General features: G+C 39.6%; 1 protein-coding gene across 1 annotated transcript; it reads right to left on the bottom strand.

The window, feature by feature from the left end:
* Positions 1–1,461: 1,461 nt before the first annotated feature.
* SRGN (serglycin) lies at positions 1,462–12,212 on the bottom strand. The gene is made up of 3 exons (XM_045569311.1): positions 12,067–12,212; positions 4,814–4,961; positions 1,462–2,364 (listed from the first exon to the last, which is right to left on the bottom strand). The coding sequence occupies exons 1-3, from the start codon at positions 12,143–12,145 to the stop codon at positions 2,136–2,138; spliced, it is 456 nt and encodes a 151-aa protein (XP_045425267.1). The 5' UTR covers positions 12,146–12,212; the 3' UTR covers positions 1,462–2,135.
* Between the last annotated feature and the right edge of the window lie 797 nt (positions 12,213–13,009).

The following is a 13,009-nucleotide window of genomic DNA, read 5'->3' as shown; positions in this document are numbered from 1 at the left end:
TTTTTTATTTTTTTATTTCAGCATATTACAGGGGTACAAACGTTTAGATTACATATATTGCCTTTGCCCCGCCCAAGTCAGAGCTTCAAGTGTGTCCATACCACACCCATTAGTTGTGAGTATACCCATCTCCTCCTTCCCCCTCCCACCTGCCTGACACTCAGTGAATGTTGCTACTATATGTGCATGTAAGTGTTGATCAGTTAATACCAATTTGATGGTGAGTATATGTGGTGCTTGTTAAGCATTAGTTCTTAAAGAGTGGGCCTCTTCTACAGGTTGAGAGGTTCAAGGAAATCTGGGGACTCAGGATCTGACTATATCAACCCAGATGTCTCCATCTCTCAGGGTCCCATTTGTTCCCAGTCAAGACCCTGAGCTCGCATGACAGTCTCAGCTAGGCTGACAATTTAACATTCTTGGAACTTTGCTACTCCTATGAGTAAGAAGAGAGTTTGTTTCTTTTTTGTTTCTTTTTTTTTCTGGTTTTCACATTTAGCCTTTAATTAATCATCCTTGGCTTTTCGCTCTCTCTTTCAAAAGCATTAACTCCAGCAATAGCCATCCAATACCATTGCCTTTATAATTACTACTGCCTCATATTGTTCAAATGCCTAGTATATTGCACCCTGGTGCGCTCCCTTCCATGGGAATACCATCCCAGTTCATCGCCAGTGAAAGCTTTAACAATTGCAATGCTACCTCGTGCCTGTGCTCCATCTACAGCCAGGGATGGAGTCCTCATTGCCAGCCAGGAAGCAGGCAATCTAGCTCCCAAATCCCATCTTAGCACCCATTTTCTAAACCTCCAGGCACCAACTATCACAAGTTGTATTCTCCAAGAAGCAAACTCTGAGATGGAAACTAGCAGAAAGTTTCTAGGGGAACACTCTCAGAAGGACACCTGTGAGGGGAATGGAAGGAAGCCAAACTGAGGAAAGGAAGAAATTGAGCTGCAAAGTATTCCTGACAAAGCCTCAGCTGACCCCAAAGAGAGTTCTGCATCTATATGGCCCTTCTAAGTTCAGGGGAGTGACCAGGCCTTTATAAGCCCACATCAACTAGTCATTGGATGCAGACTACCCTGCGAAGGGGCATGACTTGGGTAAGGTGGCTCTTTGCAGCAGAGATTAATTTGAATAAGTCCTCAGTTCTGAAGAGGGGATCTGGATGGTGCGGAACAGAATCCATGACAGTGGTGCTGGTGGGCTTCTCAGAACTAAGGGGAACAGAGATGGGACTATCCTTCAGGTGAGGAAGTGCTTTGACAAGTGTAACTCTCTTTCCTTATCTACCTGTTAATATGGCAGGATTCCGGTTGCAAAATTTGCACTCACTGTAGAATAATTTTTAAGATGTTTTATTGATGAGACTTCTAGGGAAATATCTGGCCAAAAATAATTGTTTCTAAAAATAATTATTTCCTGAGTTTAGAACAAGAGATCTCAGACAGCTTAACCCTTTAGTTATATTTCTGCTTTAATAGAGTAACATTTGAAAGTACACAGATATCCAGGAAAAAAAGGTAAAGCAATATGAGGTATTGAGAGCACAACCGTGCTAACTTCAGTAATCTAATTGTAATAGCTATCATACTTCTAGATAAACAATGTCCACTAGCTCTGCAAACACATCCAATGGCAATAGTATAGTGCACTTCACTTTGTAGCACATGTCAAACACCCATTCTATGAATTCACTGTTTCATCTTGTTTTTTGTTTTGTTTTCATAAGAAAAGGAGCATATCTGTAATTCACAGAATAAGGTTTCTGAAGACTTAGATATGAAATATTGCCTGTCAATTTGCTTCTCAAACTGAAATTTTAAAAAACAGTATAATTTATTATTTAAAGCAATTTTGTAGACATGGGAATCTGATTAATTTCACAGTGATATTGGTTGAATATGATACCCCAAAATGCAGGTATTTTCCAGAACAATAGGACAGATAACAGAATTAAAGAACAATTCTTTAAGAACTCATGAGAAAAAAAAAGATGATAAAATTTAAGCTTCTTTTTCAGATGTTTTAAAATTTCTATAAAACTCTTTGTCCCAAGATAAATCATTTAACCGTGGTACCCGAAATATGCTGAATACATTGCCTGGCGTCAAGGTGGGGAAACCCTGTCTTTTATATAATAAAATCCTCTTTGAATCCATCTTGATCCAAGTCCTGGTTGTCTGAGGGCAGATTCCTGGCAAGAGACTTAGGGTTGTAATAGAAAGCATCAGTTTCATCTACTGGCTGGTACTCTGGTTCCGTTTCAGTTAGGAAGCCACTTCCAGATCCTGAGCCGGAGCCGGAGCCTGACCCAGAGGAGTCTTCAGAAATGGGGAAGATATCATCCACGTTCTGGAATCTTGTTATTTGAAAGTGTGAAAGAAAAATGAAGAAAACACAGTAAAGTTTGAGCTATGAGGAAGATAACTATAATAGTTTTTTAAGATAATGAAATATATGCAGCCCCCCAATTGCTCGAATTAACAGTTAAAAGCTTCCCAATTATTCAATGCTTTAAGGCAAAAAAAAAAAAAGTCAAATTTTCCTTTGTATTTCCTATACTTATTGTACCTAACTCATTGCACTTACCAATTCCACGTCTATTGAAGACTCATATAAACAGTGTTAATTTTCTTATCACTAGCATAGCAATCCTATACTTGAAATTTATTCCTGGAGTCATTTTTTTTAAAAAAAGACCTCTTTTTTCATTTTCTCCCTAAAGAAAGGATAAAAAAACAACTAAGTCTACCTAGACAGATGGCATTTTTTCTTAAATCAAAATTTCCATGAAACTTCTGATAGTTTACAGTACTTCAACAAAGCTCACTTTTGAAAAATTCTGTATAACAAGTTAAGCATTATATATACCAGCATATTAACATTTCATTTCTTCCCCACAAAATACTCTCCAGTCCAGGTGTGGTGGCTCATGCCTGTAATCCCAGCACAGGGAGGAGAAGTGAAGCCAAACAGGGGATAGGGAGGTAACCCAAAGATTAAATTAGCAGTGGGTGTGAGGACAAAAGAGCCCAGCGTTGGATCGGCACAGAGGCAGGGACCATTCATCTACAGTGACAGGAGGGAAAGCAGAATGTCAGAGTGAGAAGCAAAGTTACTGGCTTTGGGGAGGGAAAATAGGTGAGATATGAGGAGAGAAGAAATAGTATGAAAGGATTGTTTTGGAGATTTTGGGTTATTTCCCTAATGTTTTAGATTTAAATGAATTATTATCGAAACCCCTGACTTAAAATAATGGAGCATGCTGTCATATTATGTTCAAACTTAATGCTGTGGTTTTAAAGTCAGAGCACAGGGGTAGGACTGCAAAGTTGCACTTTGAGAATTGCTATGATGTAATCTCTAATGCAGGGAATGCAAGTGATAAACCAAGTCACCAGGATCCCCCAAACAGATCACAGGTTTTCCTGGTTTGGGGCATGATGATTTACCTATTGGTTTTGTTTTGTTTTGTTTTGTTTTTTTTGAGACAGAGTCTCACTCTGTTGCCCGGGCTAGAGTGCCATGGCATCAGCCTAGCTCATAGCACCTCAAATTCCTGGGCTCAAGCGATCCTCCTGCCTCAGCCTTCCAAGTAGCTGGGACTACAGGCATGTGCCACCATGCCCGGCTAATTTTTTCTATGTGTTTTTAGTTGTCCAACTAATTTCTTTCTATTTTTAGTAGAGACAGGGTCTTGCTCTTGCTCAGGCTAGTGCCTGGTTTTGAGGAGAGTGATTTTCTAGGTTTGAGCCTGAAGACTAAAACTTTTATGATAATCCTTTTCTTAATGCATTTTTGCCACATGCTATATAACATTGGTATTCATTGAAATAATGAATTTGAATATAATTCAATTTTTTGTTACTTAGGAATTTATACTGGGTATTTTTTGCAAGATTAAAGTAGGTTTTATTTGATCAAGAAGAGGTTGGATTTTTGTTTTCCAAGTCATGGCCATTTATTCTTCCTTTCCCCAATTTTTTTTTAATCATTACTATCTAATTTCAGAATATTTTAATCACCCTCCCCGCAAAAAACCCATACCCCTTAACAGTCACTCTCTTCCCCCAGCCCCTGGCAACCACTTTTCTAATTTCTGCCTCTAGGGATTTGCCTATTTGAAACATTTCCTGTAAGTGGAATCGTATAATATGTGGCTTTTTGTGTCTGGCTTCTTTCACTCTGCATAGTGTTTTCAAGGTTCATCTATGTTGTGGCATATACTACAACTGTTGTACTATTGTAGCAGCACTTCATTCTTTTTATGGCCAAATAATATTCCTTTGTATGGATATATGACATTTTGTTTATCTATTCAGTGATGAACTCCTATTGGATTTTAATAGATAATCTGTTTTGTTTACATAAGTAAAACAATGTTCAATCATTTTCAGTACCTGTTGGTGAAAAGTACTCAATGATCATGTCAGCCATCCATAAAAAAAAACCTTGCAAAAATGTAGATGAATTATGTATGCTTGTACCTCTCATATACCAGTATATACAGTACAATTTTACCATCTACTGCACAATAAAAACCAAACTACTACAGCAGGCACTTGGAGAAAAACTCTGGACAATCTTCCCACTTCTGTGTCAAGATTTCAACAGAGATTGTGAAATTACAACCAGTTTAAAATTGGGCCAGTCACAGTGACTCATGCCTGTATGTAATCCCAGAACTTTGGGAGGCTGAGGCAGGAGGACTGCTTGAGCCCAGGAGTTTGAGATAAGCCTGGGTAGCATAGCAAGACCCTGTCTCTAAAAAAAAAATTAAAAAAATTAAAATCAGAAAGTCCACTTACGAAAAACTGTCCATCCTTGGAGGGAGGATCCTGTTGGATTCACCTGGAGCAAGGTCAAACATTGGTCCCTTTTCATCAATGCAGTTTGCAGAATTACTGTTGGGATTGCAGCGGACCCACTGGTACCTGGCTCTCCGCATAGGATAACCTGCCCAAACAAGGGAACCCACATAGTAAGTATTTATTACAGAGCTTCTAATCACTTAGTCCCTAAGAAGTTCTTAACTAAATAGATTCTAAACTCAGGAGAAGGTAAAATGTGGACAGGTTTTATGTCCATTAATATAACAGCAGCTGGCCGGGCCCGGTGGCTCACGCCTATAATCCTAGCACTTGAGGAGGCCGAGGTGGGTGGATCATTTGAGCTCAGGAGTTCGAGACCAGCCTGAGCAAGAGTGAGACCCTGTCTCTACCAAAAATAGAAAAAAAAAAGATCAGCCGGGCATTGTGTCATGAGCCTGTAGTCCCAGCTACTCAGGAGCCTGAGGCAAGAGGATCACTTAAGCCCAGGCATTGGAGGTTGCTGTGAGCTGCAATGATACCATTGAACCCTACCCAGGGCAACAGAGTGAGGACTCTGTCTCAACAAAATAAAAAGCCAGGCAATTAGACAACCCTCCTCACTTCCCCCCACCCCCTTAATATTCTTGCCTAGAAGACTCCCCTTCCCCCTTTAAAAAAAAAAAGAAAGAAATATATAACAGCAGCACCCACAATGTGCCAGCCATTTATATATATTGTCCTTCTCATAACACTCCAAAAAGTAGCAGAGAGTTTGAGGTTAGAATAGGCTTTAGAATTAATTTCCGGAGTGAAGTCCCAGCTCTGCTACTGACTAGTTATGAAATCTTAACTTCTCTGAAACTCCACTGCAAAATGAAGATACTAATAGTGTCATAAGCTTGTCACAAAAATTAAATGAGAAAATGCTTATAAAGACCTGAATGTGGTGCCAGGCCCAAAGCCTGCCTCTTTTTATAGAGATGAGTTGAATCAGTTCAGAAAGGTTAAGGAATATACTGACTAGTACCTGTGATATTACAGAATCCTAGTTCTTGTGTTTTAGGACCAGATGGTGTCCTTAGGAATGAAAGGTTTATCTAAAAACTTGTCCTCAGACTGGCACAGTGGCCCATGCCTGTAATCTTAGCACTTTGGGAGGCCAGGAGTTTGAGACCAGCCTGAGCAACATCATGAGACCTGTGTCTACGAAAAATAGAAAAATTAGCTTGGCGTGGTGGTGCACACCTGTAGTCCCAGCTACTAGGGAGGCTGAGGCAGGAGAATCACTTCAGCCTGGGAACTTGAGGTTGCAGTGAGCTATGATGACATCTCTGCACTCTAGCTTGAGCAACAGAGCAAGACCCTGTCTCAAAAAAAAAAGGCAGCAAAACTTATCCTCTTTCTTTGCACTGAGACTTCATAAGAACAAGCCTCCTCTATTCACAGAGGAACAGGCAAATTGGAATATCAGAGTTTCTCACAGTTTCTTTTGAATTGAATTTCTAGGGAAGAGGCTCCAAATCTGGTGTTATGAGGTTATATGGGAGATCCTTTATTAGTTCATGAAATAAAATGTTCATTCCTCAATTTAGCAAGGATGGAAGCCTGGTGTGAGAAATACTTCACCGTTCTTCAGAAGGTCATCTCCTCCCCACCCCAAGCACACACTTTATTCTAACTAACAAGCGCTACTAATAATTGCCTAGCATGAAGGAACATGTCTAGAATTCTTGAAAAACAGCACAAAACAATGTAAAACACTCAGATAAGTTATACTCCTGAGAGAGAATATCAACCAAATCTTTAAAAAGTAGTTATGGAAAAAACTATGTAGCATCATGGGAAAACCTACCTTTAAAAATGAGTGGAAAAAATCAGAATACCACTTTGTATGCATAATAGTTTCAACTATACAAACAGATGTTGGGGGAAAATGGGAGGAAACACACAAAAATAACTATGGTGGTAGAATCTTTGGTGATTTTTTCTCATTTTGTTTTCTAGATTGCTATAATAAACAAGATTCTTTTAAAAATATAAATATTAAAACACTCTAATGTAGAAAAAAAGTAAATATTCTCCCACTGGTTTGTCTGTTCTTTCTTTCTTTCTTTCTTTTCTTTGCAACTAATATTCTATCATAATCTTTCCTGTGACTCCTGAGTATAGCTTACAGTGTCTGGGCTGGGACAGCTAGTTGTCTAAAATGGGTTAGCTCTGTCACTGCCTGGAGGCTGGGGACAAGGCAGGCAAGATGACATCTCAATGTCTGCCCGTTACTCGCTGTGTGATCTTGGTCAGCTTAACCTTCCTGTGCCTCAATTTCCTCTTCTGTAAATGGGAACAGTAATAGATTAACAATGAGATATGTTAGGTTCTTAGAATGGTACCCAGCACCATGGTCAGAGCTCTTTAATGCTACTTTCTCTGATGATGGTGAGGAGGAGAACAATCACTTATCTCTGATGGTAGACAGCTTGTAAATTTAAATTTAAATGTAAATTCCTATTCTACCATGTAGTACCCTCTGACCATCGATTTATGGTCTTTGAAATCTGAATAATGATATACCAAAGAGTTGTTGTTCAAATGAGATAACAGAATGTGAAGTACCCAGCACAAGCCTCTGCACATGGTAGGTTATTTCCTACTATTTGCAACTTCTTTCTCCTTTTCTGATTTTTTTCCTGAGGCAGCATTAGTTTGGCATCTAATTGCTACTTAGAAACTTCTTCTTGTAAGTGGGATAAAAATCCAACATCTCCTCCAGCAGAGGGCAATGTTTTCACACCCCATGCAGTCTAGACTAGTACCATCCAACAGAAACATAAAGCAAACCACAAAGGGCATTTAAAATGTTCTATCAGCCATATTTAAAAAAATAAAAACAAACAGGTGAAAATAATTTTAATACATTTTATTTAACCCCATGTATTCAAAATATTGTCATTCAACATGTAATCAATGCAAAGTTATTAATGGGATATATTACATTCTTTTTTCATCCCAAGTGTTCCAAATCATGTATATTTTACATTACAGCATGTCTCAAAGTGTTCAGTAGCCACAGGTGGCTCATGGCTACTGTATTGGACAGAGCAGGTCTAGGCAATCTCCTCTGCATGTGGCTGACACACTGAACACCAAGCTGAGGAAATGCTTGCTTGCGTGGGAAGTTAAACAGAAAAATAAAAACAATGCTTTATGAGGAAGCATCCAGGTGAAAGACCACATCTTTTCACTAGTATAACAAATACAACCTTTGACAAATTAGTAAAAAATATCTCTAAAATACAAAATTTCCCCAGAGTTCAAATTCTCAGCTATTAAAATTTAAAAAGAGGGCTTTCTTTTGGGGCATGTTGAAAATGTAAAAGCAACTATGGTGATGGTTGCAGAATTCTGCGAATGTAAAGCAAACCATTGGATTGAACACTTTCAATGGGTGAATTTTATGGTATGTGAACACTATCTTAATAAAGCTCTTAAGGCCAGGTGCGGTGGCTCACGCCTGTAATCCTAGCACTCTGGGAGGCTAAGACCGGAGAATCGCCTGAGCTCAGGAGTTCGACATCAGCCTGAGCAAGAGAGAGGACCCAGCCCTACTAAAAATAGTAAAATTAGCCAGGTGTGGTGGGGCATGCCTGTAGTCCCAGCTACTTGGGAGGCTGAAGTAGGAGGATTGCTTGAGCCTAGGAGTTTGGGGTTGCTGTGAGCTAGGCTGACACTACAGCACACTAGCCCAGGCTACAGAGCAAGAGTCTATCTTAAAAAAATAAAACTGTTAAAAAATGTACAAAGAAATCAAAGGTAGAAGTGCTTCCACTCCAAAAGTCTACTTAATTTGGGGCTGATGATGTTAAGTGTACTTTAAAATAAAGAACGTGGTTACAGGCACAAAATTCCTGACATAGCTATTCAAGAGCGTTGGCAAGATGTGAAAACGTCCGGTTCCAGCCCCTGAAGTTGCAAGAGCATCTTGACTCTATCTTGCTTGAAATAAATGTCTCATGATTATCGTCATTTAAAAAATAAAAGGGAATATTCTTGTGGACAGAAAGGTTATCTTCCTAAAGACCCACTTATAGGATCTGCTGGCTAATTTTGCAGTGAATTCCAGGGGAAAGAATGATTTTTATTTGAATCCCTTCCCCCACTTGCCCTCCCACCTCCCCCCAACCTCCAAGTCCTGCTTTACCAACATACTATCTATGAGTAAATGTTACCAGAACACACAACTTTCTCCAGTAGGTGCTCTGTATCTTTTTATGTTATGGTACTAATTTTTCCAACAACATAATCATAATTTACTAATTTAATGGAAACTTCAGCAGTAACTACCATGAAGGAGAGAAATGTCTAAGCTGGAGTTACTTCTTGTTGGCCTATCAATCCTACAAGATGGATAAGCTCCCCTGCCCTTGCATGGTTTGATAAGCTATAAAAAACTCCAAGTTTACTTTCAATTTCTCCCTCAACTCAGTAGGAAACAGTCAAAGGAAGGTTCTTTGTTTTAATTAAAGAAAACCTCTTATCCACAAGCTACAGTAAAGTTAATTCTGACCTTGAAATCAGGTGACCAGTTCTGCCATTAATTAGTTGTAATGGACCTTAGGCAAGATTCACAATTTTTTTGCAGGAGTTTGATGTGTAGAGCAAATGAGATGAAGAATGTCAGATCTAGTTTTCTCCTCTATAAATTGGTGCTAATTCCTCCTCACAGGGAATGTGATGCTGATTACCAGGGAATGGGTGTGGAAATCACTTTACAAACAGCAGCACACATGGTTGGAATCAATATCATCAGTAGACATGCAGAGCGATCACACAGGTGTGGCCCCCTTGGCCACACCTGGTGGTGGAGGTTCCATTTTCTCTCTTGATGGGCATCTTTGAAAAGGAGAGGCAAGAAGAGTGTAGTATTCACAGGCCCCATCAGTAATCTCCTGGAGCTCCGCATGAAATAGATTAGCCATCTGTGCTCTCCAGGCTTTCCCACAGATCCCCAAATTTCCGTTTCTTTGTGCTCAGTAGACATAGTTTCACACCACGTCTTTACTTGGCTTTGACTTACAGGAAAAATAAGAATATTATGGGCTGAATTGTGTCCCCCTCAAATTCATATGTTGACGTTCTAACCTGTAGTACCTCACAATATGAGATTATTTGGAAATAGGGTCATTGCAGATGTAATTAGTTAAGATGAGGTCATTAGGGTGGCTCTAATCCAATGACTAGTATCTTTATGAGAAGAGGGTCTTAGGACACAGATGCGTGGAGGAAAGGCCGTGAAAAGACAAGGCAGAAGGTGCCATCTATAAGCTAAGGAGAGGGGCCTCAAAATGAAACCAACCCTGCCAACACCTCGATCTTGGACTATAACCTCTAGAAGTGGGAGGAAATAAATTTCTGTTGTTTAAGCCACACACTGTGCGGTACTTCGTTATGGCAGCCCCGGCAAACTAATATAGTAACTAAGATAGTTTTGAATGTGCTCAGTAAAAGCAAGCCAAAAGCCTAGTTCATCTGATCATTCTAACCAATGGTTTGAGTAAACATATTTTAAAAGATGGGGGAAGAATGTTATCCAGATCTCATCTGGCGTCACATGAAGGTGATGAAATGGTGTCGTGGCTGTTTGCGTTGCAGCCCGTGCTGCGATCACGCATACATGCAGCCATGGGTGGCCATCTGCTTCCCTGCATGTTCACACGTGGGCACACGCCTTGAGTTCTATGCCAAGTTCAATGCCTTTCTTTGGAAACTCTAGTTTGTCAGTTCATTCATTGTCTCTGTTTTTGGTTTCCTTTTCTAACAAAGAGCTGAATCTACCAAGTGATGACATAAACGCTAGTATTTTATACAATTGCATGATAATTTCCTTTTTTCTTCATTTCTTTCTAATGAATACATACTATACAAGGAAATTTTTTTGTTTTCATATTAGTTTTACTTAACGAGTCATAGTGGGGAATGTGGCATTTCTGGGAAATTTTGAAAATATAAAGACTTCCATAGCTCTGGTTGGGGTATGCCCAACACCGCCTGGTCGCTCGAGTCTGTGCTACAGGTATGGACCTCTCTGCTCTAGGTCTTGCCAGAATACATCGTTATTAGAGAATTATTTCATCAAGCTGAAGATTTTCCTGAAAAGATCCAAGTAAAGCCTGTTCCCTACAATTAACAATGCTTTATACTTTAAAAATAAATAGATTAATGAAGTTTCAGCAACATTATTTGGTGTTTTTCTTCAATGTTAATATAACTAGAAGAAAATGATTTTACAAATTTCCAATATAAAATGAATGTCTCTGAGATCAACTGCGAGATTCCATTTCCATAGGAAGTAAGATCAGGACAACTAGAAGTCACTTCGAAGAAACAAATTCAGGACATGTATGTCACTGTGACTCAACATTTCCCTTACCATTTGGGGGAACTTAATGTTTTTCTACTATAAGTTCTGCCATCTATTTATCCAGCCATGACCTCTGTCTTATTTAGACACTATTCCTTATTTACCAAACGAGAAGAAATGGTATTTTGTTACAAACTGATCATTTTCATGTTCTTGGTCATTAGAGGTTTTAAGTTGTTTCAGTCTGACTAAACAACTCTAAATGATAGAGAAACCTAAGAAGGTATTTCCAAATGTGATGTTTCTCTGAGCAACAGAGCAACAGCACAAATACTAACATTCTTTGGCTTCTCTTTAAAATCTGAAATGGTTTGCATTAACTATATCTAACCACAACTCAATTTTCAGTAAGAACCAAATTACAAAGAAAAAAGAAAAAAATACACACAAATTTACCCCAATTAAAAAATAACATCTCCTAGTGTTAAAAAATATCATGCATTAAAACCTGGGGTTGACTCAGACACTCAGGAGCAGGTGGATACTCCAAAACACTCAAAGGTGCTGTCTCCTCCATCCAACTGACACATGGGTCGTTTTCTATATTCCTTACTTGAGCTTTTAAAATTTATAAACCACACATTTTCATCTAAAAATAAAATAGCACATTTCCATCATAGTAAGAGTTTACAAGACCGTACCTGCCTCAGAGTTTAATTTTTTTGGTATCAAATTGAACTCACACCAAGGAGTTCGGCGACCCCAAATCCTTCTTCTTTGCCTTCTTCCCCACAGTATTATGCATTTTGTACCTTAAAATGAGCAGAATCACTTGTGTGGACTCTGGGGCTTACAGAGAAGATTAGAGAGGAGCAAGACTCCCAAGTCTTACCTTGAACCGGGGATTCCAAAACCAGGATGAGGGCAAGAGCAAGGACAAGCCCACTGCACTTGAGTAGCCGCTGCATCATGACCAGCTCACTCCAGCCCTACCGGCTGCACCCCAACCTCACGATTAGGAAATGTAGCGCTGTGCTCTCTGTCCCTTTTAGAAAATGTTCCAAAACCTCAAACCCTGCCCAGAACTCACGTCACAATTTCCTGAACAAATAGAAAAGAGATCCACATCAAAACCCAGAAAGAAAGGAGGGGGGTAAGGCAGCAAAATAACTATTCATACCCATTATGAAACTGCACCGGACTCTCCCCAGGCCTCCTTTTTCAAAAGTTTTGTTGTTTGCCACTTGCCTGTTAGAAATTTTTTCCCACCAAAACAGTAGAATCAGCATTCAGGACAATTTGCTTTGCCTTTCTTCAGGTAACAATCTAAACATGAGATTGCTAACATTGAAAGTCACTGCGTGATTGATAAGATAAGAGAGCTAGGTGCTGCCTTTTTCTCACTGAGCACCTTCGACATAAAATGTGCTTAATTTTCTTTTTCATCAGGGAGTAGCATAACTTGCTGAGCCAAGCTTGAGAGGTGAAATGTCAAAGCTGAATTCTACTCTTTAAGAATAAGGAGAATGAGTTGTCGGATTTCTTTCTTTTTTTTGAAACAGAGTCTTGTTCTGTTGCCCCCACTAGAGTGTATGGTCATAGCTCTCTGCAACCTCAAACTCCTGGGTTCAAGCAATCCTCCTGCCTCAGCCTCCAAAGTAGCTGGGACTACAGGTGCATGCCATGACACCCAGCTAATTTTTCTATTTTTAGTAGAAACAGGGTCTCGGCCGGGCGCGGTGGCTCACGCCTATAATCCTAGCACTCTGGGAGGCCAAGGCGGGTGGATCACTCGAGGTCAGGAGTTCAGTACCAGCCTGAGCAAGAGCAAGACC

The sequence above is a fragment of the Lemur catta genome, chromosome 14, assembly GCF_020740605.2.
Source record: "Lemur catta isolate mLemCat1 chromosome 14, mLemCat1.pri, whole genome shotgun sequence".
NCBI lineage: Eukaryota > Metazoa > Chordata > Mammalia > Primates > Lemuridae > Lemur > Lemur catta.
This window is presented reverse-complemented; position numbering and strand designations above follow the sequence as displayed.